Genomic DNA, 26458 nt, shown 5'->3' with positions numbered 1-26458 from the left:
GTAATCTTTTATTACCTCAAACCAAACGCACCCTAAAGGAGTTTTTGATGATTTATAGATAATACAATTCTAGCGATAATGAGTGAAAATAAACGGTAGGCTTTATTTTTATCACTGGCTTGTATAATTAAAAGTGGAAAGAGATTATTTATATATAGAGATTGTTGTGGCCATTTTTGTCAAGGGAAGCCCAATTAGCTAATCATGCCTAATCACTCAATTAAGGTTCTATTTAAGGTACAAAGTATAACTTAAGTTTATAAATGTGTTTTGAGCCCAGATCACTACTTTTGGTTTTGAATCCCAATACGCCTATGACATTTTCCATAATAAGGTCATGGCATCAGCAAAACGTAAGCCTCTACATTCTTTGACATGTAAGCCCGAGACACTTGACATTTTTAATATGTAAGCCCAAGACACTTTGACATTACCCTTGGTATTCACTGACATGTAAGCCCATTGTACTTTGACATTCTCTAAGATGTAAACCAATACAATTCTAAAAGTCCATAGAATTTGCTGACATGGAAGCCCAAGACACTTAGCCTTCTTTGATATGTAAGCCCAATACAATTCTAAAAGCTTCTAAATTTCGTTGACATGGAAGCCAATACAATTGTAAAAGCCCTTAGCATTTGCTGACGTGAGCCCAAGGCACTTTGACATGTATCAAACAATTCTAAAGCCCAAGGCATCCTAGCACTCTGTGACTTATAAGCCCAATAGTATTCTTAAAAAATCACTGGATTAGGGTTATTTTTCAATTGAGAACCCAAAAAGGGTTATTTAATGTCATTTTCCTTTTTTTTTTTTACAAGACTATGAAAGGAATTAGGGAAATAAAAATATTATTTTAATTATTATTTGTTGCTAATTTATTTTAATTATTTCTTATGTTTGAAAAAATAAAACTTTGTTAAAGTGTTTTTTTGGTTGATTGTAATATAAGTTTTGATACTAAATTACTATTAAATTATATATCTTTGGTGTCTAAGGAAATATATTTTTCTTATAAATGCCGTTTGGATCGGGTTAACCTTATATTTGTAACATTTATAAAACACCCAATTCACTCATGCAAACACTTTTGTCCTCGCTTTTAAATTTTTCGGACAACATTGCTCTTGTATTACATTATTTACAGAAATATCATTATACCTAGAACTAGCCACCACCGCAGCCACCGTCAACCACCATCGGAGGTTGCCAAAAGAAGCCATAAATCATGGTCGAAAAAGGCCTGATCTGGCTGTTTCATGACCAGACCTATGGTCGTTTCATGGCCAGAGATGTGGCACGACTAAAGACCTGGCCATTTCATGGCCACATCTATGGCCGTGAAACGGCCAAATCTGTGGCATTGCCAGTGGCCGTCAGCGATGGGGCTATTGCCGGCAGGGGATACGAGTGTTTTGTTTAAGTGTAATACATTTTTTTTTTTTTTTTTTTTTAAGTGTTTTTGCTAAATCTGAAAAGTAGGGGTTAAAAGAAATTATTCAAAAAAAAATTGTTATATTAATATTTAAAAAGGAGGGCAATTTAGTATATATAGAACATACCCACCCATTATCCTCTCAACCAACATATTAATGTTAATTTTTAATCCTAATTCTAAGTTGAATTTAATTTATAATTATAAGTAATAAAAAATGTTGAAATTTAATTAATATTTCAATGTCTCATTATTTTATTATATTCATAGTGATTATTGTATAGGCCAAAATCGTCATGGCCCTTATCAAACCCAAACAAGAAACATCTACTACGTGGCCCAGTGCTATAGCCTAATTATGGTTGGGCCTACTCTAATATGCATGCCATAGGCCAGCTTATTACACCAATCAATTTTCTCATGGGTTGATCATCCAAATTGGGCTTCCCCATTAGTCCACTTGGGCCTAGGCCATTGCTTCGAGATCACTCCAAGGAACTCAGAGTTCCATTCATATCCTAATTCATCTACTTCTTGTTTCATCTACATTTAATTCATCTAGATCTTGAATCTTGCATGAATTAGACTATACTCTAAATGCAAGCAAATCAGGATTTTCTTTTTTACCAAAACTCTGCCATTATGAACTTAGAGTTCTACTAGGATTTGAAGATCCATATTCTATATAAACAGTGGTCTGACCTCTCATTAAGCATCTATTATTTATATCATCTACTAGCTCCTAAAGTTTTTGCTTCTAATTACTAACACCTTTGCCATAGCTCTAATCTTAATTAGACTTCGGTAGCGGAGTACTTACAGCAGACACCACCCAGTGTTTCCTGTGAGCTTCACACTTGTTTATTTGTGTGTACAGGTTTAACAGATCGTCAGTTGCCTCAACCTTACATGATCAGTTTGTTGTAACCGTAGATTTTTACCGTCTACAATTATATTTTTTTTTAATTAATACAAATACAAAATATCACTAAATATAACATTAAAATATTTTATAATAATTATTAATAATACAAACACAAAAATGTCACTAATATAAACATATATATATATACAGGGGTGGACCCAGGCCCCTTGAGGGTAGGCCCAGGCCTGCCCTCAGATTTTAAAAAAAAATTGCAAAGTTTTTTTTGTTTTTTGGAGATTAAAAAATAAATAAAAGGTTAAAACTGAAAAGTTAGCTTTGTCTTTTCCTTATTCAGCTTTTTCTACCCCAGTTCCCAACTCCCTTTTTACATGCGGCTGAAGCTCAACCTAGAAATTAAAAAAATCCCCCTTTTCAACTTCTCTCATCTGCGTGACTGCGGCTGTTGAAGCCCCTGAACTCTGAAGGTTGTAATTGGTATTTCCTTATTTAATGACATACTACCTGCTTTTTAAGAATCTTATTAATGCCTTTAGAGTATGGTTTGGCGTTTGGGTGAAAAATTTTAGTAGTGGTGGTCCTGGTGGACCCAGTTTTAGTGAGACAAATAATAAACTACTGCTTTTGAAGAATTTATTGATGCCTTTAAAGTATTGGGTCTGGCGTTGGGCGAAATATTTTAGCAGCGGCAGTCTGGCAGACTCAGTTAGTGAGACAAATAATAAACTACTGCTTTTGAAGAAAATCTTATTGATGCCTTAGAGTATTGGGTTTGGCGTTTGGGTGAAAAATTTTAGCAGTGGTGGACCCAGTTTTAGACTTTTATGAGACAAATAAAAGTTAAAGAATTTTTTTCTATTATCTTTGACTTTGTTTTCCTGGCTCTTGTTTCAAACATGTCTTATGTAATTAAATATTTGAATGTATTATATATGGTGACATATGACATGGTGTGTAACGTGTGTTAATAGATGTGTTAATTAAAAATGTCTTATGTATCTGTTTCATGAATTTAAATATATCATGGTTTGTTCATGTATTATTCAGAAAAAATTAGTTGCTAAATTAATTAGTTTTTTTTTTTTTTTTTTAATAGGAATCTCTTTGTCTTTATTTTGGGGATCCACTTTGGTATCAATTCAATAGTTTTATTGGATTTGGAATCCAAAGCATTAACAAATAAGATTATGATATCCAATATTTCAAGAGACTGAAGAAAAGTCCAGCAAAAAAAGTTGATGGAGACTCTACTGATATTGAGGTTAATCAAACCCCATTAGAAGAAGAAACCCCAAAACAGCGATAACAACACCAAGAAAAAGAAGCTCAACGTGCAATCGGGGTGTTCAATTTAGATGAGCTTGAAACTGACCCAGGATTGAGGATACCAATTAATGAGCTTTGTTGTACTGATAAACAAAAAGAGGAAGTTCGAAGAGCATACTTGTTGAAAGGTCCTTGCCAACCTAAAGATCATAACTTTCCTTTCACTCCTTTTGGAGATAAAAAGCGTAGGTTTACATCAGAGGTACAAAGAAGGTTCATGTGGAGGAATATAGTGTGGCAAAAGATGAATCTTCTGTTTGAATTGTTATCTTTTCAAACCCGATTATGGTGACCAAGCAGGTGGTGAAGTTTTTGTGAATAAGGATAGTAACTGGAAAGATAAAGCAAAAGTGAAAAAACATGTTGGTGATCATTCTAGTACTCATAACAATGTCATGCCAAGTGTGTTGATTTGATGAACCAAAGGCAACACATCGATGTAAATCTTGGTTGCGTGTCGAAAAAGGGCAAATGAATTATCGTATTCACTTGATGCATCAATTGATTGCATTAGATTTCTTTTACATCAAGGATTGCATTTCATGGTCATGACGAGTCGGTTGAATCTGAAATCAAGGTAACTTATGGAACTATTGAAGTTTCTATCCAATCACAATGACGACATAAAGAAAGTTGTGCTGGGAAATGCTCTGAAAAACCATCAAATGACGGCCCCCAAAATCCAGAGGCAACTAACTGTGTTTGTGCTCATTTGATGACCAAGACAATATTGCAGAAATTGTGAGAGATAAACAACCATTTTCTTTACTGGTTGATGAATCTCGTGATGTGGCAGTGAAAGAACAAATGACTATTGTTTTTCGCTATGTGGACAAATGAGTTGTGTTATCGACGATTGGGATTGTGCATGTTAAGATACTTTGCAAAGTCTTTGAAAACTGCAATAGATGCCTTTTTTGTAAAGTATGGATTGAGTTTGACAAGTTTACGGGGTCAAGGTTACGATGGAGCAAGCAATAGAGAGGGGCGAGTCAATGGTTTGAAGACTTAATATTGAGAGAAAATAAATTTGCTTTTTACATTCATTGTTTCTCTTATCACTCCAATGGCGCTAGTCAAAGTTGTAAGTAAACATTCAGCAGGGTGAATTTTTTCAAAACTCTTCTATGTTATCAAACACTGTGGCAGCATCTTGCAAGCGCAGAGATTTCTATGGACAATCAGTATGAATATGTGATATCTTTGATTTCTAATGGTGTATTGAGACGGGCGCGGTTTGAATCAAGAATGTAATTAAAAGACCAGGAGATACACGTGGGTTTCACACATAGGGACAATTCATAGTGTCATAAACTTATTTTCTCTGTTGGTGTGCTCAGAGTGATTGAGATTGAAGGAGATGATTGGCAAAACAAAAGTCAAGCCAGGAGTTATTACGAATCATGGAGAATTTTGAATTCGTCTTTTGTTATTCTTGATGAAGAAAGTATTGGGAATCACATATGAATTGTCAAAGCTTACAAAGAAAAGATCAAGATCTCCTTAATGCCATGCAGTTTGTACAAATTTCGAAGCGTCGGTTGCATAAATTGAGAAATGAGACACTTGCTTCGACATATTGTTGAAAGAAGCTTATGATCTGTGTAAAGATAATGACATACCAATCCCGGAGAACATGGAAGATAATTGGGAGGACAAAACGAGGGATGCGCCAATTACGAATAACATCATTTTAAGGTGGAATTGATACACAGTTTTAGATAACATTCAAGAAGAACTCAATAATTGTTTTGATGAAGTAACATGGGGTTGCTTCAGTGTATGGCATCTCTTGATCCAAGTAACTTTTTGCTGCATTTAATAAAGACAGATTACTTGAGTTTGCAAAGTTCTATCCTGTCGATTTTTCTCAACACGATTTGTGTGCTCGATAATCAACTTGAAATTATTATGGGTGTTAGTACCAATGCCAATTTCACTCATGTTGATGGGATTGCCGATCTTTCAAAAAAAATGGTTGAGTTTAAGAAGGATGTTGCTTATGACAAAGTTTTCTTGCTTATTAAATTAGCACTGGTTTTGCCTGTGGCTACTGCAACAGTTGAAAGGGTGTTCTTGCATGAATCTTGTTAAGAATACTTTGCGTAATCGAATGGGAGACGAGTGGATGAACAATTGCTAGTAGTTTACATTGAAAATGAAGTTTTTGCTACAATTCAAAATGAAGATATCATTGAACATTTTTAGACATAATGAAGTGAAATCGTGTTAAATTGAAGATCTTCAGGTATACTATTCTAACTTGCTTTCATCTTTAAATAATAAATATTCATATTATTTAGATCTTTAGGTATACCATTCTAACTTGATTTTTGGGTCTATCAGAGGATGTGTGGATCTTTAATATAGACGGTTGAGTTAGAATGTTAACGTCTAGATCTGGATTTAGAGTGATTGTAATCCATCTCTTTGTAAACCTTTGTGTATCTTACTTTTGTTAGAGTTGTAATTGAGCTCTAAATTTGTGTAGAATATTTTTGGTTGATTTGTAGTTATTGTAAACTCTTTTGATTATATTGGATTTAAGTGGGTCGTTAGATTCTTGTGGTTTTTTTATCTCTTCATATTGAAGAGGTTTTTTCATGTAAAAATTTTCTTGTGTTTCCCTGTAAATTATTTTCTTATGTTTTCACTACTTGATTGGCAAATAGTGACAGAGTGACGGGGCCCCCCTGGGCAAAAATCCTGGGTCCACCACTATATATATATATATATATATATATATATATATTAGTGAGTCGTGTCATGCGCATGCCAGCCCGCATGCCTTTTTTTAAGACCCCAACATGACTCGCTTTTTTTAAGACCCCAACATGACTCGCAGTATCGTGGGCCTTGGCACGACACAAAAAAAATTTCGCGTCATGCCGAGCATTTTTTAAGGCGGGCAATGCTGGCATGTGGGCTAACACTGCCCACCACCAGCTCTATATATACCCATATAACCACCAAATCGCATACACTAGAAATACCCCCATATAAAAACCAACTTTTCATCCATTTTTCACCATTTAAAAAAAATAAAAAAAATAAAAAAATAAAAAAAAAGAAGGTGACGAAGCCAACTTGATTGTTCAAACTCTAAACCTTCAATCACAATCAAATACGACATTAATCCATAAAAGAAGTAAATACATCACTTTCATTTTCAAGTTTTTCGGTCGCATTTGTGTTTGGAGGAGAAAATCAAAATCATTCATTTCATGTGCTTGGAGTAAATAATAAACATCACGCTATTTCTTAACACCTAAATCTTACAACAATACTCTCATTAATAATAAATAAATAGAATAACAATACACAATCATTCTTAACTTAAAATTATAAAAATGATAACATGCAAGGATATAAGGATTTAAAGTAAGGAACAATCATGTTACTTGGATATAATGATTTTTCTTGTTTAATATTGTGTTAATGGTGAGAGATTGTAAACGAGAGTTTCAAATGGGTAGGGTTTTGGCTTAAGTCTTGGCAGGTTAAGGATGAGGGTAAAATGGTATTAAACTAAGTTGGTTACGTTGGTATAAGCTTTAGGATTTTAGCTAATTATAAAAGCCCCCCAAAATTAGTTATTTTATTGAAAACCCTAAAAGTTATGAAAATTTGAGAAAATGGCTATTTTTTATTTATTTTTTTCTAATTTAATTCACGCTTGAAAACTATATTAGAAATATTATAATCAATTTCAGACAGAAGCTTTTCTAGAAGAGTTTTTGTATCTATTTTTCCGAAAACAAAAACTATATTAAAGTTCTGTACCAAACAGGTTTTACTGCACATGTTTTGTCCATTTGAACAAAACATGTGCAGTTAAATGGACAAAACATGTGCAGTAAAACCTATTATGACAAAAATCAAAATTTTGAATTGTATTTTAAATCTTGATTGAATTCTTTAAATGGTAACTGTAGATGCAAAAAATCTACCGTCATGAAAATAGGATGTGATCCCGTGAGGTTGAGGTCATTGACAATCCGTTAGAACTGCACACATGAAAGGGAAAGCGTGAAGCTTCCGAAAAACACCGAGGTGGTGTTTGCCGTAGGCACTCCGACGCTCAAGTCAGCAAGGCTGAAAGAGATTTAATAAGAATTAAGGAGAAGAAGAATTACCAGGAGTCTTGTCGGAGGCTAGGACTACGGCGGAGGCGTCGGGTTCTTGGGAGCAAGAACTTAGGAGCAAATAGATGGTTTTGAGTGGTGTAGATTGAATGTGAGAGATTGCATGCTTAATGAGAGAGCAAGCCTCTGTTTTTATAGTGAACCTAAGGGGTTGGAATCCTAGTAGGACAATGAGTCCTCTTTTAGGAGATAATCTCTATCATAAAAGAGATATGATTTCTTAACCTTATCAGATTAAGTTTAATAGTTTAAATAAGAGTTGGAATCTTAGTAGGACACTAAGTCCTATTTTGGGAGATAATCCCTATCATGAAAGAGATATGATTTCTTGACCTTATCAGATCAAGTTTAATAGTTTGAGTGAGATTTGAAATCTTAGTAGAAGAGGAAATAGAATGAGATTCTGATTTCCTATTTATACTCTGTTGCAGGCTAATGGGCTGAAACCCAGTTTAGCTTAACTTATAGGATAGCCCAACGCATAGAGTGGGTAGGTCGCAAGGTGATTTTAAGCGTGGGCCCAATCGGGATTGGGTTGAGGCCTTGGGCCATGACATGTTTATTTCGTTGGGTCCTGTCAAACCCAAGACGATTTTTGGCCCTAACAGTAACAAAATGTTGCAAGTGTTAAAATAATATTGAGTTATCAGATTTGCGTGCGCTCCTTTTGTTATCATTTATTTCCCTATTCTCTGCTTAAATGCCTATATATATTGGTATTGCAGCACTAATTTTAACACTGAAAATCATAAACAAAAAGAATATTCAGCAATGGAGGTTCAATCTATCTTCGGCCTTACCCTTGCCATTCTCTTCTACTCTGGTAAGCTATTGACTAACTTTTTTGTTTTTGAATTTTTTCAATTAATATTAAGTTGTGTATATAATAATTTAAGGTGAAAATCCAATCAATCCGCCATATCAACACCGCCAATATATATATATATATATATATAGTATTCCATTAACTAACGGAGATTTTTTTTTTTTTTTTTAATTTTTATTGATTCATCAATTTATTTTAGATCAAAATCGTTGTAATATTCAGCTTTTTGATGAACGCGGAACTATATTTTTTTAAATAACATCTACAATATCACATAAGTATCACGTTGTTTATATCATCCGTCAATATATTATTATTATTACTCAAAATTTATTGATTAGTTGTATGAATTATATTTTTTAAGACATTTACTTCGCTAATGAATTGATAAATACAGGAGCTCACTCAGCGACATTCACATTCACAAACAACTGTCCCTTCACAATCTGGCCAGGAACCTTAACTGGGGCAGGCAAATCACAGTTGTCTTCAACCGGGTTTGAGTTAGCCTCAAAAGCATCATCAACCTTAGACGTCCCGCCTCCATGGTCAGGCCGCATCTGGGCACGAACCAACTGCGCTTCCGATGCCACTGGAAAGTTCACTTGCGCCACTGCAGATTGCGGCTCTGGTGAGGTGGCCTGCAATGGCGCTGGCGGGATCCCACCCGCTTCACTCATCGAGTTCACACTGGCAGAAAACGGGGGACAAGATTTTTACGACATTAGTCTCGTTGATGGCTTTAACTTGCCTCTTTCAATTACCCCACAAGGAGGATCCGGCGGCTGTCTGTCCACAAGCTGTCCGAATAATGTGAACTCGGTTTGCCCATCAGAATTGGCGGTGCAGGGCTCAGACGGGAGTGTTATTGCTTGTAAGAGCGCGTGTTTGGCGTTTAATCAACCGCAATATTGCTGCACTGGAGATTTTGGTTCGCCGGATAAATGTAAGCCGACGAGTTATTCTGAAATATTCAAGAATCAGTGCCTGCAGGCTTATAGCTATGCTTATGCTGATAATTCTAGCACGTTTACTTGTAGTGGTGGAGCTAATTATGTTATCACGTTCTGCCCCTAAGTTGATAGTTATGCTTACGATGATAAGACTAGCCTCTTTTCATGCACTGGTGGGCCTAACTACGTTATTTATTGCTTTCTGTCCTTGAGAGATATATAGATTCTCTTGAATTAATAATTTGTTCTATCGGAAAAAATGAATGTACCTTGGATATTAATTAAGGTGTGAACCCATATATTCTAGGTACAGTATTCAAAATAAGAGATATCTACAAAGAAGAGATCAATTGACTAGAAATTTGAATATTAATTTATGGAAATATTAGGGATATTATTAAACGGAGAACAATTCTTTCTAAAACAAATAGAAAAATGATACAAATTTTATTACACACATAAAAAGAACAAATCACAGTTAGAGACAGATTTTACATTTGTTAAGGATAAAAATAGAATTTGACAAGTTTGTAATATTTTGCAATTATTTAAAATTAAAATTATATTTATAAATTAAAATCTGAATTATTTAATTAAAATAATAAAGATTCAAAAAACCAGAATAATAATAATAATAACAAAGCCAACGATCTAAATTTTGTGGTTCCAAAAATGATAAGTCTACTCAGTTAATTCAGTTTCTTGTTTAACTGGATCAAATAAATTATGTTTTGAAAGAAAGAAAGAAAAAAAAAAAAACTTAATTAGGTAGTTAAAGAAATTACTATTTTATTCAAATTAATGTTCACATAGTAGGGGATTAGTCATGAATTGAATTCTTAATTCTGTCATGTAATTAAGATAATGTTATTGTATAAAAGTACAAGATGAATCAAATCTAACTAATTGTGATATTGACATTAATTCACAAAGAGAAATAAAAGTGGGTGAACTTTCATTTGTGGACAAGGCATATGTTAAAATTGGTTCCATCAATTATTTATGCAAGTAACTCATTCATTGAATTGCAAAATGTACCTACACTCTCACACAAATATTTTTACTTATTCCTAAGTTGTTGCTTTCCCACCTGCTAATTTTATATGCAAATTTTCTTACTTAAAACAAAGCCGTAATGGCTGCCAAGGAATTCCTTTCCATCCCACTCCTTTTGTTGCTTATTCCGGTTCTGTAAATATTATATATATAACTGTAAATATTATATATATATATCAAATAGCATTATGATGTATTAGAAATTATAATCAATATAAGCAAATCTTTTGTTTTTTAGTATTTTTGACATGTGCTCCAAAGACATATACTGAGACAAACCCTATTATGGTTCCTAGATTTTTCGAAGTTCTAACATGCCTAATGGCAATTCGAATCAATTATTTTCAAGTGGGCACTCTGATATAAGTTTCAACTTTCTTTGAGAACAGATGTAGAGACACTGTATGGCTTGTCGCCAATCCAATCGCAAATACTAAAGGCCTTCTTCCCAATGAACAAAGAAACGAGCAATTAAATTTGTCCTTGCCTGATCAATGAAGCGGTGTCATTTGGGCTCAGACCAATTGCTTCCTTGATGCAATTACCCACTTACCCAATCACCCTACTCAATATAGCCATCGGGCAATCAGTGATTTCCTATGAATTGAGCTTGGACCACTGGTGCTGTTAGGATACAACCGGTTGGTGGATCAGTAGTGGACGGGTCTGGGTTGTGCCCCATTTTGGACTCCATTCATGACTTCAGTGAAGTGTGTCCTCAATCCTTGGAGGTTAGAAACCAAAATGGGGCATATATTTTAACCAAAAATGCAGTTTGTCTCACACTCATCCGGGAGATAATAATCCTCCAATTTATAAATGTAAAGGGCCAAACAGTTTCAGTGTAACTTATTGTCCCTGATAATTTGCTTGGTGCATACGTACGGATATCAAAATGGCCCATGGGTTTAGGGCTTCAAGGAGCTCCACCCTAATGGGTTGAATTTGGATAATAAAAATTTTGGAGTGGGTAAAATTTAAGTATTATTTACTCTCTTTTTTTTTTTTTTTTTTTTTTTTTTAACAAGAGAAAAACCCTAGCCATCGCAACCTTATTCCTCCACTGACTTACGTCAAATTGACCTCTTATCATCTTCTTCACTTGCGAAGATGAAATATGGTATTGTTTAATCTATAATTACTTGCACCATATATTTTATTCAACTTTATAATTGTATAAACATTAACTTTATATGTAATTGTTTCTTATATATTGTCAACTCAAGTAGTTTAGGTTATGAATTATTTTATAATTATGATTTTGCATTATTTGGAATCATATTTGTTATAAAATTATAATTAAAATTCAATATTATTTTATTTCTTTGGATAATTTTTGTATTCAACGCAACCCGCGCCATTGACATATCCATGTGAGTAATATTACACTTACAAAGATCTCCAAACAAAGTGATATGACAAAAAATGAATGGAAAATAAATATAATAAGTTTGACTTTTTGTTTTATTCTTCCATTCATTTTTTGTCATCTTACTTTATATGAAAATTTTTGTAAAATTTCTTTGTAAGTATAATATTATTATATCTATATATATGTTAGATTTGCCAAATTAAGTCAAATATACATGTTGATGTATATAATTGAATAATATTAAATATACAAACTCGTTCATACAAATTGATATGTCATAAAGTAGAATGATGAATACATGTAAAAAAAAAAAAATCAACTCAATCAATATAGATGAATAACATGTTAATGAATATATAACCCCTTCAAAATTTAAGTCAAATTTTTTACTAAGCTCAAAACTAACTCAATAGGAAGTCTAGATTTCTCACCTCAGAATTAGAAGACCAGTTCAGTAAATCAATTTAAACCTGCAATCTACATCCCAAAATATCTGCAACTTTGATTGTACAAAATTACATCCTAAAGTATATATAAACACACTTATATTTGACATGTAAAATAAGGGAAAAATTATCAATACATACATATTTCTCTCTGAATCTAATCTCTATCTCTTCTTCCTTCCTCCATCTTCAATTCTGAATTTTTGTTTCTTCTTAGTTATTTATTTTCTTTAATCAAATCCTCAGTTCAAACTCAAATAATACTTTTCACAAAATATTTAACCGCCAAAAAAAAAAAAAAATTGTTAAAAAAGGGAGAACGACATTTTCCCACCTAAGGTTTGGCGAAACAGCACTTTTCTACCCATCAAGTTTCAAAATGAAACTTTCCCACCCTTTGTTAGGTTCTGTTAGTATTTTCTATTAATATTTGACTGAAAATATGAAAATAACCTTATATGGTTTATTTCTTAATTATTTTATTATAAATTAAAATTTAGTTAAGTCAAAGTTTTTACTGGATTATTTATTAGTTCAACTGTAAAGATGTTTTTTTTCGTTTGTTTATTTAATAAATTAGGAATATTGATTTTCTATGTTAGTAAAAATGAAAAAAATTATAATATGAAAAACACTAAAAATTTAGTATATTATTGAATAATAGTGATGGGATATTGATGACATTATATATAAATATTAAAGTCATTTAACTTTAAAAAATTTCATAGTATTACTCTTAACTTTTTAGGTGGGACTAACCATTTTTTCTTTTTTGACTTTTTATCTAATTAAAAAATAATAAAAAATTTATAAAGTCAAATATTTAAGGGTATTTTCGTATTTTCAATAAAATATTAACGAAAAACATAATAGAATCTAACGAAGGGTGGGAAAATGTCGTTTCGCTGGGAAGATGTTGCTCTCCCTTTAAAAAACACAAATGCCAATAGAGGTGGGCAAGTACCAGGCCCAATCGGTCCCAGGTTTGGGCCCAATGGGTCTGATCCCAAATTGGGACAAAGCCCAATCGATCCCAAGATCGGTCCTAGGCCCATGCAATTTTTCAAGGCCCGAACTAGTCATGGGCCCATAGGACCGTTCCTTGGACTGACCCTATAGGTCTGGAAAATTTTAATATGGCCCCTAATATGTAAAATTTGGTTTAGCCCCTATATTTATTATCTATTTCGTATTAAATAAGGGGATTTTGGATATTTACTAGGGGTTTAAACAAAATTAGGTGGGAGAATTTGAGACCGGGCCTAGGACTGGTCCTAGGCTCGAGCCTTGGAGGAGGGATCGAACCTAGGCCTGGGCCCTCCTCCATGGGTCTGGTCCGGTTTTGGGACCAAACCTTATAGGACTAATCCTTGTGAGGACCGGTCGTAGGCCTGGTTTTTTGGGTCCATGCCCAAATTCCCACCTCTAAGTGTCTATATACACTAAAGTGCAAAAGTATAATCTTTTAAAAATGGGTAAAATTTTGTCCACCCTAATTTAAATTTGAATATATATACTGTAACAATAAAAATAGTAAAAAAAAAAAAAAAAGCTCTGAAAGTTTATTATCGTTTTATCAGGTTTATTTTATGAGTTAACGACTTTTTTCCATCCAAATAATGGCTTAACGATAATTTCTCATCCACAAACATTTAAAATACCATTTTACTATCCAAATTTATATTTAAGCGGCGAACAGAGAGCAAACTCGGCTCAGGCTGTTGGGGCTTTTGAAGAGGGGAGGTTGATGAGTCTTTTAGTGGTGGAATGTTGGATTTTGGTGATTGGGATTGATAGGAATTTAACTTGAGAGGGGCGACTGCACAAACCCTAATTACTCAATTGTCCACGATTGGCAGAGTTGGCAGGAGTAGGTTTGAGGGGTTTTGGTGAGTCATGATCAGGAAAGAGAGTGGTAATGGTGTAGAGTCGCAACGATGCCAGAATCAGAAACAAAATATGAATTTGGATAATAAAGTAGTATTTTAAAACTTTGTAAGTGAGAAAGTGTCATTAAACCATTATTTGGGTGGAAAAAAGTTGTTTACTTTTTATTTAATACACTCTTTTGTGCGATTGTTTAATATGAGTATGTCCAAGCCTTTCGAAAACCATCAAAAATCTTCTTATAATTATTAAATATCCCTTAAATTAATAAAAATCTCCCATCTCAAAAAGTTTTAATAATTATAAGGAGGTTTTTAAGAGTAATATTACATATACAAACTATTTATATAAAATATTCTTTACAGATTGATGTGACAATCTTGCATGTTTACTAGGGATGTTCGGTTCCGGGAACCCTACATTTTTTGAAGGAACCGGAGCCAACGATTCGCTAAAATTTGGAACCTGTTCCAATTCTTGGGTACCTAGAACCGAAATCTGTAACAACGGTTCCGGTTTCGGTTCTAGTATTGGAAAAATTACATTTACCCCCCAAAAGTTTTTAAAATGACAAAAAACCCTTAAAACTTACAAATACCCCCCATAAAAAACCCTTAAAAACTTACAAATACCTCCCCCAAAACTTATTAAAAAAATTACAAATATATTATAAACCCTTTAGGCCTTCCACCTTTAATTCAACTTTATGGAAACTAAGAATTTCACATTACAAATCTCAATACTCCGTTGAAAAATCAGAAATTCAAAATTATAAACTCCAAAATTAAAATTACACATCCCACTCTTTAATGTTATTGTCATATTAGTCTTGGTTCCGATTCCTAACTGCAGGAACTGGAATCGCTCAGTGTCGGTTCTAAATTTTTGAAACCGAAACCTACCCATTGATGGTCGATTTCAAGTCGAAACCAAATCCCAAGTACCCATTGGTTCCGGTTCCGGTTCCGATTCCGATCGGTTCTTTTGAACACCCTTAAATTGTTTACCATATAATCTCTTTTAATTATTTAATTTATTTTTAAATTTAAAGTTATCTAATCCTCTTAAAATGCATCAATGTGTAGGAAAGAGTTTGTATATGAAATATTATCTGATTTTTAATAATTTTCAAAAACTTTGAGTGTCTTAAAAATCAAGCAAACATGAAAAAATAAACGCTTATTGTATCAGATAATATTAATTTAACCTGAATTTGCGGTACTCAAAGTGATTAAAATATATTAAAAAAAAGTGTAAGTATATAAAAGTGAAACTCCTTCGAGACAAAGTATATTGTCACTCGCTCAAACATTGCACCTCAAACTAAAATCTGTAGTTTGATGGCGGTGTTGGGGATGACAAACAAGTGTTTCAAAATGACTGGGAAATAATTTTTTGAAGTGAAAATTGAACACACAGAGTCACAGAGATAATACTATTGACTTTCAGCTACCACACATTATCGTTCCTTGTTCCGAACACAAAGTTGATCCAATTTCCTTTTTATCTTAGTCTCTTTCAAAAAAATTATCTTTTGAAAAAAAAAAAAAAAATGTAAATGTTGGTTCAATATATAATATGATATCATGTATCTCTTTTAGAGTAAATAACTTTTTCCCACCCAAGGTTTGCCTGCATAACACTTTCCGACTCAAAAAATTTCAAAATACTACTTTCTCACCCAAAGGTTATATTCTGTTAATACTAAAAATATACTTAACTTTCTCAGTCAGTGTTCGGTGAGTTACCAGGAGCCAGGGTAAGAGGTGTTTTGTAGAATGGAGGCCGGTAGATCGAATGGTAATAACAGATTGAATATTTGTCGTTAGAATTAGCTAAGAATAGGAAACTTTATCTTTGTGGTGGCTAGTAATCGGCAAGAAATTAGGTGTCAGAGTGAGAGCGGTTTTGTAAAGAGAAGATCAGAGGTTCAAATGGTAGCAACGGAGAGAATTTTCGTTATCGAAATCGACTTTGGGTAATAATGGAATGTAAACTTTAGGTAAAAAATGGTATTTTAAAACTTTTTGGGTGGGAAAGTTATTAAGGCAAACCTTGGGTGGGAAAAAGTCGTTTACTGATCTACCCATCTCTTTTAGATAAGAATCACAACCAAAGGTGACTAATAACTAATAGATTAATATATATTAAAATGAATACATAAGAATATTTTTAGATGGAAGCATAGTTTAGGACACATCATGTGTGCCTTTTCAAAATGGTTTTCCTTATTTTTGCCATTTTGTAATTGAGAAAACATTAAGACATTATTAAAATGATAAAATTTAGGCCTCATTTTATCTTGTAATTGCTTTATAGGCTCAGTCTAAGTAATGTAATATATGTCTTAGGGTGCGTTTAGTTTAGGAAATGTTATATTATTGAGAAATGTTGTATTACTGGAAAGATAGATTACTAGGGAATCTTTAGATAAATGTGTTTGGTGGGTTGGAATAAATTGATGGGTATGTTATAATAATATGTTTGGTTGGGAGGATAAATGAGTGGGTATGTTATATAGATTACTAAATTGCCCTCATTTTTAAATAATAATATAATATTATTTTATTCTATTATTTTTTAAATTATTCCTTTTAACCCCCCTATATTTGAAATTTTACTAAAACACCCCAACCATATACAACTTTAATTTATAACAAAATCACCCTCACTCACCCCAAACCACCGCCGGCAGCCACCACCACCACCGACAGCCACCACCACCACCGGAAGCCGCCGTAATGGCGCACGACCAGCCGGATCTGGCTGGTCGTATGCCGATAAGGCCTAATCTGGCCAAATCTGGTTGTGAATATGGTCGTTTCACGGCTAGATCTGGCCGTTAATATGGCCATTTCACGGCCAAAGATGTGGCTGTGAAACGGCAACCATTTCATGGTCACATTTTTGGCCGTGAAACAGCCAAATCTGGTCGTTTGCTGCCATGGATCACAAATCTATGGCCGGAAACGTCCTTATCGGCACACGATCGGCAAGATCCTGCTGGTCTTGTGCCGATATGATGAATTTCGCCAGCGACCAGTGGTGGTGGCTAGCGGCCGATGGTGGTCTTTGATGGTTGGGGGTATTTTGTTAACTTTTAAACTTTTTTATGGCAGAGGTGTTTTAGCTAAATTCTCAAATGTAAGGGGTCTGGGTAATTGTTATTTGGTAGACATATGAGGGCAAATATGTCTGAAATGATAAATTATTAAGGGGAAAATAGGGTCAAAATTAAGATTACCTCGGTAATCTTATAATAACACCCATTGGAAAGGTAATCTGATTACCCCCAATATTACCAACAGTAAACACTATTTGCAATGAAAGATTACGTAATATTTTATTACTTGACAACCAAATGAGGGAATCTTGAAAATTAAATAAAGATTACAGGATTAATCTTATATCACCCTGAACCAAACGCTACCTTAAAAATTAATCTTTATAACATATAAGCAAATATGAAAAAGAAATACTACCGTTCGACGGTGCTAGCCAGTCATACTCCATTCCGACAGCTTCTGACCACTGTCCGGGGGTCCTGGCCGACTACCAACACTAGTTGGGTGGATAGGGGTGTTTTAGTTAATTTATAAACTTTTATTGTAGATGATCTTTTAAGTTAAAGAGTAATACTAGCTTTACAAAGAGACATACAAAGAGTCAAATTCAGCCCTTGAAAGAATGGAAAAAGAGAGAGAGAAAGAGACATTCATGAATTTTAAGGATTGGATTTGACTATTTGTATGCCTCTTTGTGTAACTAGTATTACTCATTTGATTAAATAATACTATTATAAAAAAATTTAAACAAACAGACTTAGGTACCCGCCCAACACGGCAAGATACTTATGTACCCGCCCAACACGGCATTATCACATATTTCCAAGACACTAATAAATAGTTGCTATATGAGCCTGTATCCTGTCCTCTAGTCCATTGTTTCCCAACTTCATCATCGTCTTCATCAAATGATTTCATCACAACATATCACATATTTCCAAGACACTAATAAATAGTTGCTATATGAGCCTATATATAACTGTCCTCTACTCCATTGTAGTTGCTATATGAGCCTATATATACCTGTCCTCTAGTCCATTGTTTCCCTACTTCATCATCGTCTTCATCAAATGATTTCATCACGACATGTCACATATTTCCAAGACACTAATAAATAGTTGCTATATGAGCCTATATATACCTGTCCTCTAGTCCATCGTTTCCCAACTTCATCATCGTCTTCATCAAATGATTTCATCACAACATACTGTAGACACCAAAGCATTCATTCCAAAGATGAATACTCAAGCAATATTTTGCTTTATCTTGGCCCTGCTGGTCTCTGGTAAACAACACTCTTGTTTTTGCATTGTTTTTGGCTACTGTCTTTCATTTTATATAGGACTTTGTTAATGTTCATTATTACAATTTTCTGATCATATAATATTCATTTGTTATTTTATCTTAGAAAATAGTAATTATCCATTTTTTATATTTTATGTATTATCTATTAAGTTTTATATATAACATAGCGAAATTTTCGATATTTTACGTTGAAAATCTTATCTTAATTAATTAGAAGATTTCATGCATAATGCATTACAATTGCCTCAAAAATTGATGCACACTTACATGTTTTCCTTTACATTCAGGGGCTCACTCAAGAACAATCACCATCACAAACAATTGTGCATACACTATTTGGCCTGGCACCCTAACCGGTGGTGGAGCACAGTTATCAACCACCGGGTTTAGTTTAGCCCCCAAAGCAACAAAGGCCCTGACCGTTCCTTCTCCATGGTCAGGCCGTTTCTGGGCCCGAACACTATGCTCCACTGATTCCACCGGCAAGTTCATTTGCGCCACTGCAGACTGTGGCTCAGGCCAAGTCACTTGCAATGGTAAAGGTGCAGTCCCACCAGCAACCCTTGCAGAATTCACGATTGCAGCAAACAATGGACAAGATTCCTACGATATTAGCCTCGTTGATGGCTTTAACGTGCCTGTTTCAGTAACCCCGACAGGTGGTTCCGGTAGTAAATGCACCAAAGCAAGCTGTACTGGGAATGTGAACGCCGTTTGTCCATCACAACTACAAGTTAAAGGATCAGGTGGGAGTGTGATTGCTTGCAAGAGCGCATGCGAAGAGTTTAATCAACCACAGTACTGCTGCACTGGATCTTATAATAACTCTAATACATGCAAACCAACCAATTATTCTATGATTTTCAAAAAGCAATGCCCTGACGCTTATAGTTATGCTTATGATGATAAGACTAGCCTGTTTTCATGCACTGGTGGGGCTAACTACGTTATTACTTTCTGTCCTTGAGAGATATATAGATTCTCTTGGATTAATAATAAGTTGTATCGATAAAAAATAAAGTTAATGAAAAATAAACTAAGTGAAATAAAAAGTTGTTAAAACATATATTTATATAGTTCAACTATTTTATATATTTGTTTGAATGAATGTTATTACTAAACATCTGTCCGTTACTTTAGCTTTACAAACGAGATGGATGTTTGTTATCCCAACCATTCTTCTTAGTACCAATCCCGATAAGGAAAAGGGGTAATTTATAACAAAGTTTTCGGGTTGTTGATTCCCAGGTGTAGCGCCTCTTCCCCTATATATGTACTAGCGTAGGAGGGTTGACTTGCAATACAGAACTTATATTTGTAACCTTTCTTTCAATACTTGAATTGATAATTGAAGCATCTAAGGCTGCATTAGTCCGGGATAAATGACAGAAGGAATTGTTTTATCTAGAAACTTCACCTTAGCATAGATTTTTTCAATAATTAAATAGGCAAAATCAATTTTAGTGTTGGGATTATTACCATGTAATGTTTACGTGATCTTGCAGCTAAAAGAGCATAATCATGTCCTGCTCCATTGATTTGTTACCTAATTACTGAAAGATTTACAGAGATTGCTGAAAAGAGTGCAGTATTCAAAATAAGAGATATCTAGAAAGAAGAGATCAATTAACTAGAAATCTAAATATTAAATTATAGAAATATTAGGGATATTATTAAACGGAGAACAATTCTTCCTCAAACAAATAGAAAAATGATACAAATTTTATTACACACATAAAAAGAACAAATCACAGTTAGAGACAGATTTTACATTTGTTAAGGATAAAAATAGAATTTGACAATATTTGCATGGGTTATCTTAATGTGTGGCCTAATGGACACACATTGAGGACATTAGAGAACAAAAAATTTAGAGATTATGATCTATTAGAAATTATATATATATATATATATATATATAGATCTATATATACGATAGATTATATATAGATATAGATATATATAGATATATATACTCTCTTTTTTTCAAATAAGAGAAAACCATAGCCACCCAACCTTATTCCTCTACTGACTTACATCAAATTGATCTCTTATCATCTTCTTCACTTGTGAATATGCAATATGGTATGTAATTAAATTGTTTAATCTATAATTACTAGCATCATATATTTGATTCAACTTTATAATTGTATAAACATTAACTTTATATGTAATTTTTTCTTTTATATTGTAAAATTAAGTAGTTTAGCTTATAAATTATTTTACATTATTTGGAATCATATTAGTTATAAAATTATAATTAAAATTCAATATTATTTTATTTCTTTGGATAATTTCTGTATCCAACCCAACCGGCGTCATTGACATCTCTACGCATACGTTAGATTTACCAAATCAAATCAAGTATGTTGATGTATATAATTTAATAATATTATATGTACAAACAGGGACGTAGTTAAGATTTTTAGTGAATGGGTTCAAAACATTTAAGTTGATAAATTTACAATAAAATTTTATAAGGTCAAATATGAATTTAAGTGAAGTCAAAATTGTAAATATTATAAAATATAAAGCTTTTTTTTTTTTTAGTTTGAATGAATATGAATTTAAATAAGGTCAAAATTGTAAATATTGTAAGATATAAAACTTTTTTTTTTTTTTTCAAAGTTTGAAGTGTGGCTACGTCCCTATGTATAAACTCTTTCATACAAACTCATATGCCATAAAGTAAAATGATGAGTACACAAAAAATCAACTCAATAAATATAGATGAATAACATGATAATGAATTTATAACCCCTTTTGTGCGATTGTTTAATATGAGTATGTCCAAGCTTTTTGAAAACCATAAAAAATCTTCTTATAATTATCCCTTAAATTAATAAAAATCTCTCACCTCAAAAAGTTTCAATAATTATAAAGAGATTAATTTTTAAGAGTAATATTACATATACAAACTATTTATACAAAATATTCTCTACAAATTAATGCGAGAACCTTACATGTTTACCATGCAATCTCTTTTAATTATTTAATTTATTTTTAAATTTAAAGTTACCATCTTAAAACAGATGCATTTGTATGATAGAGTTTGTATATGAAGTTTTACCTGGTTTTTAATAATTTTCAAAAACTTTGAGTGTGTTTAAAATTAAGCAAACATGAAAAAGGTCTATAAAATAAACCCTGATTGTATGAGATAATATTAATTTAACCTGAATTTGCGGTATTCAAAGTGATTAAAATATATTATAAAAAAAGTGTTGTAAAAACTAATTAATAAGTATATATAAGTAAAACTCCTTCGAGACTAAGCATACTTGTCACTCAAACATTGCACCTCAAACTAAAATCTGTAGTTTGATGGAGATATTGGCTATCTTCTAGGTCAAGGATATTGATGATTGTGTTCTCCATGACAAACAAGTGTTTCATAATGACTGGGAAATAAATTTTTGAAGTGAAAATTCAACACACAGAGATAAATACTATTGACTTTCAGCTACTACGCATTAACATTCCTTGTTCCGAAAACAAAGTTAATCCAATTTCCTTTTTATCTCAGTCTCTGCCAAAAAAAAAAAAAACTTTAAATGTCGGTTCAATATGTAATATGACATCATGTATCTCTTTTAGAGTGAACGACTTTTTCCCATCAAAGGTTTTACTTCATGACACTTTTCTATCCTAAAAAATTTAAAATACTATTTTTTTACCTAAAGTTTATATTCCGTTAATGCCTAAAATACACTTCACTTTCTTAATCAATGTTCAGAAAGTTATTAGGAGACAGGATAAGAGTTGTTTTGTAAAGTAGAAGTCAATAGATTAAATGAGGATGACCGATTGGATATTTGTCGTTGAAATCAATCGAAAATCAACTAAGAATAAAAAATCCTAATTTTACGATAGCTAGTAATCGACGAGAAATCAGGTGTTAGAGTAAAAGCGGTTTTGTAGAGAGGAGACCAGATGTTCAAATGGTGGTGACGGAGAGAATTTTCGTTGCTGAAATCAACATTGGGTAATAACGGAATGTAAACTTTGGGTAAAAAAATGGTATTTTAAAACTTTTTAGGTGGAAAAGTTATTAAGGCAAACCTTGGGTGGGAAAAAGTCGTTTACTGATCTACCCATCTCTTTTAATAGATAAGAATCACAACCAAAGGTGACTAATAACTAATAGATTAATATATCTTAAAATGAATACATAAGAATATTTTTGGATGGAAGCATAGATTAGGACACATCATGTGTGCCTTTTCAAAATGGTTTTCCTTATTTTTGTCATTTTGTAATTGAGAAAACATTAAGACATTATTAAAATGATAAAATTTCGTCCTAATTTTATCTTGTAATTGCTTTATAGGCTCGATCTAAATAATGTAATATATGTCTTAAAAATTAATCTTTATTATAACATATAAACAAATATGAAAAAGAAATACCACTTTTTATCTTTTAACACCAAGTATCAGGTTTTGCTAACATATCGTATTAAATTAATAAAATGAATAAATAAATAAATAAGATGATCTAAAACCATTATCTTAACAGATTTCTTCGAAGGCAGAACCAACACGGCATGAACACTTTGACTAATGAGTCATGACTTAGACCTTTCAAAAGATGCAGCCCTAAATTTGCGGTAACATTTTAATTATGTCAATCAATACTCAGGTGGGATGCTCAGACTTGTTTCCCAGTTGAATTTTCCACAACAGGATAAATATTAATCTTCAGTAACGTATAACCACACGGCACCCAACCCTATAAATACCTCCATTTATACATCATTTTACTTCATAGCCTGATTTACAGAAACCAAACCAAATTAAAGCAATGGCCAGCATGTCTGCCCAACTTATATTTTCCCTCACCTTAGCCTTCCTCGTCTCTGGTATGCATTTCATTCTCTTCATTTTATCTCTTTATTGTCGTTAATGTATATAAATAACAAGTATTTGATTAGTAATGATGCACATTTTAATTGGTTTCCATATGCAGGAGCTCACTTGGCAACTGTATCCATTACAAACAATTGTCCATACACTGTTTGGCCAGGAACTCTCGCCAACGCTGAGCATCCTCAATTAGCAGAAACCGGGTTCGAGTTACCCTCCCGAGGAACAAAGACCCTCAACATTCCTACTGGATGGGCGGGTCGTTTTTGGGCCCGAACACAATGCTCCGGCAACTTCAAGTGTGTCACTGCAGACTGCGGCTCAGGCCAAGTTGCATGCAATGGTAAAGGTGCAGTCCCACCTGCATCCCTGGTCGAAATAAAGTTCCAAACAGAAGACGGACAAGATTACTACAATCTTAGTCTCGTTGATGGATTTAACCTTCCTATTGCTGTCGCCCCACAAAATGGCAGTGGTCCTAAATGTATTAAACTCACATGCTCAGCCGACGTGAACGCGAAGTGCCCAGCAGAGCTACAAGTGAAAGGACCCAACGGAAGTGTGATTGCTTGCAAGAGTGCATGTGAACAATTTAAAGACCCAAAGTATTGTTGCACTGAAGCTTTTAAAGATAACTGCCCACCAACGAACTACGCTACAATTTTCAAGAACCAATGCCCTCAAGCTTATAGTTACCCCAAAGATGATGCTAGTAGCGTGTTTGCATGCAAGGGGGCTAACTACGCTATTACTTTCTGCCCATAAGGGATACGGTAGTTGAAACTCTTTGATATACTATATTAGATATATAGGACTAAATAAAACTCAGTCCGTATAGCTTATGGACGATGCGGATAATTTTCTTCCGAGAATTTGTTATATGTAATAACAAATGAAGAAATAAATCATTCTCATTATACTTTTCTTTACTTGTTTGACAATTGATAGTTTCTTTACTTGTTATTTCTTTCAAAAACGTAGTGCCTTTACGCATTCAACGTAAGTTAAGACTATGATATAAAACTACGTAAGTTAAGACTATGATATAAAACAGAGACGAAGATAGTTGGTTTTTATGTGGATGTTTGTGTTTTTGTTCTTGCCTTATCAATGGGCTGGTGGCATTTGGGCTGCAGCAAACTTCTTTTTGGAAGCCCAAAATCAAGATTACTTTTAAACACAAGATTGCCCAACTGGAAAAATGACTCTCAAAAACTCAGAATAATTCTCCCACTGACCTGGTTACCCTACTCAATGTAAATAATAACCATCTAATTTACAAATGTTAAAATTTTCAAATAATTTTCAGTCCAGGGAATTTAAATGTAATGGCCTTATCAGGCCTGGATTGTGTAGTGTTCCTCAATGATATGTATTTTATGTTTTTATTCATATCTTCAATATTTAAGGAATATCTTGAGTATGAGAAAATTTAGAGAAGTATTACTTGTCAATTATGAGACTTTAGATTACTTACCAAACTACCCATCATTAGAGTATAAAATTGGAATATTTAGTTAGTATTTATAATATTATTATACTCTTATAGAATATCAACTGAAAATTAATACTCAAGAAAGGTGGATAAATCAAATAACGAAAACTTGAATATTCTGAATTAATAAGCCAGGTACATATAAACCCTAGAATCTATGCACATATTTATATCCCACTCATTAAATGAAGTCCATTCTGATATGAGTCAAGACATCTGGATTTCATCCCTAACCAACTTTATATGATATGTATCGAATTATCATACCAAATACTTATAAAATTATCAAAATCTTGTGATAATTTTTAAACTACATTGTTTGTGTTAGTGATGTGTATGGTAAAGGCCTAAAGGGTGATTGTATCATCCAATAGCTATAGAGCCATTGTTAATTTCGTGAATAGCTTATGATGAGCTGTAGCTCAACAAAACACATAAAAAAGGGAAAGCAAAGAGAAAAAGAGATCAAAGTTTACCCGGCGTTTTCCATAATTTGTTTTGGGATTTTTTTTTTTTTTTTTTTTTNCACATTTGCATAATTATTAATTTCTTTTTGGAGTAAACGACATGTTCCCACCTAAGGTCAAGTTAAATGTCAAGTTCTCACCCTCGTTTCATAAATTTCATATTTTCTAATTTTAAATTAATAGAAAAATATTTAATGTTACAGCTAAAAGATAAAATAGTCATTTCAAATCTCAAATCTCATTCGACCGGAATCCTATCCCATGACCCAAACCCATCCTCACGACTGTCGTCTCACGCCAATCTGACTTGATTTTGGTGTCGTCAAACACCCCCGACACCACCAAACGTTTTCCCTTAACCCACACACCAAAACCCCTTTCATTACCACCCAAGAACACCCTTCAATCACCAACTGCCACTTATCCAGGGTACATGCACTCCAAGCCCATTTTTGGTTGATTCTAACACTGAAAATCAACCTGGACACCACCATTCACTTCACTAGCTTCCACGCACCAAACCTATCATCCCCACCCAAGATCACCCATCAGTCCTACACCTATTGGATCGCGTGCATAGGAGGAAGGCGAGCAGGTTGGTGGGTGGGGCGTTTCGTGGAACACCTGATGAGCGTTGGGGGTGGGGGCCGTGGAAAAGAGATAGTGTTGGTGCTTGATTTTGATATCAACTAATCGCATGTGAGAAATGCTAATTTGACTTAGAGGTCACACGTGATATAGAAATGTTTGGTTAAATAAAAGATGAAGAGTAATGTTTAAAGTGGTTCAGATCCCCAAGAGCGAATCCTACATCCACTGATATTGTATTAATAAGAAAATCAAGTCAGGTCGCGTTCAGTGACCTGAGTTACAATTTCGAGAGTACGAGAGAGAGAAAGAGAGAGAGAGAGAGTTATTCTAGAGTAAGATTA

The 26458-nt window shown here is 33.4% G+C and overlaps 3 protein-coding genes across 3 annotated transcripts; all 3 read left to right on the top strand.

Annotated features, from left to right (window-relative positions):
- The first annotated feature begins 8542 nt into the window (after positions 1-8542).
- Positions 8543-9746, top strand: LOC116144576 (thaumatin-like protein 1a). The gene is made up of 2 exons (XM_031430020.1): positions 8543-8612; positions 9013-9746. The coding sequence occupies exons 1-2, from the start codon at positions 8561-8563 to the stop codon at positions 9690-9692; spliced, it is 732 nt and encodes a 243-aa protein (XP_031285880.1). The 5' UTR covers positions 8543-8560; the 3' UTR covers positions 9693-9746.
- Positions 9747-18402: 8656 nt separating this feature from the next.
- Positions 18403-19666, top strand: LOC116144578 (thaumatin-like protein 1b). The gene is made up of 2 exons (XM_031430022.1): positions 18403-18679; positions 18987-19666. Exons 1-2 carry the CDS (start codon positions 18583-18585, stop codon positions 19664-19666), a joined length of 777 nt encoding a protein of 258 aa, XP_031285882.1. The 5' UTR covers positions 18403-18582.
- A 3759-nt stretch (positions 19667-23425) lies between these two features.
- On the top strand, positions 23426-24493 carry LOC116144573 (thaumatin-like protein 1b). The gene is made up of 2 exons (XM_031430018.1): positions 23426-23560; positions 23668-24493. Exons 1-2 carry the CDS (start codon positions 23503-23505, stop codon positions 24327-24329), a joined length of 720 nt encoding a protein of 239 aa, XP_031285878.1. The 5' UTR covers positions 23426-23502; the 3' UTR covers positions 24330-24493.
- Positions 24494-26458: the final 1965 nt, after the last annotated feature.

The sequence above is a fragment of the Pistacia vera genome, unplaced genomic scaffold (genome assembly GCF_008641045.1).
Source record: "Pistacia vera cultivar Batoury unplaced genomic scaffold, PisVer_v2 Contig448, whole genome shotgun sequence".
Lineage (NCBI taxonomy): Eukaryota > Viridiplantae > Streptophyta > Magnoliopsida > Sapindales > Anacardiaceae > Pistacia > Pistacia vera.
This window is presented reverse-complemented; position numbering and strand designations above follow the sequence as displayed.

Coding starts and splice junctions, on each gene's coding strand:
- LOC116144576 (XM_031430020.1), top strand. CDS start 8,561: ATGGAGGTTCAATCTATCTTCGGCCTTACCCTTGCCATTCTCTTCTAC. Junction 8,613..9,012: donor TGCCATTCTCTTCTACTCTG/GTAAGCTATTGA, acceptor TGATAAATACAG/GAGCTCACTCAGCGACATTC.
- LOC116144578 (XM_031430022.1), top strand. CDS start 18,583: ATGATTTCATCACAACATACTGTAGACACCAAAGCATTCATTCCAAAG. Junction 18,680..18,986: donor CTTGGCCCTGCTGGTCTCTG/GTAAACAACACT, acceptor CTTTACATTCAG/GGGCTCACTCAAGAACAATC.
- LOC116144573 (XM_031430018.1), top strand. CDS start 23,503: ATGGCCAGCATGTCTGCCCAACTTATATTTTCCCTCACCTTAGCCTTC. Junction 23,561..23,667: donor CTTAGCCTTCCTCGTCTCTG/GTATGCATTTCA, acceptor TTCCATATGCAG/GAGCTCACTTGGCAACTGTA.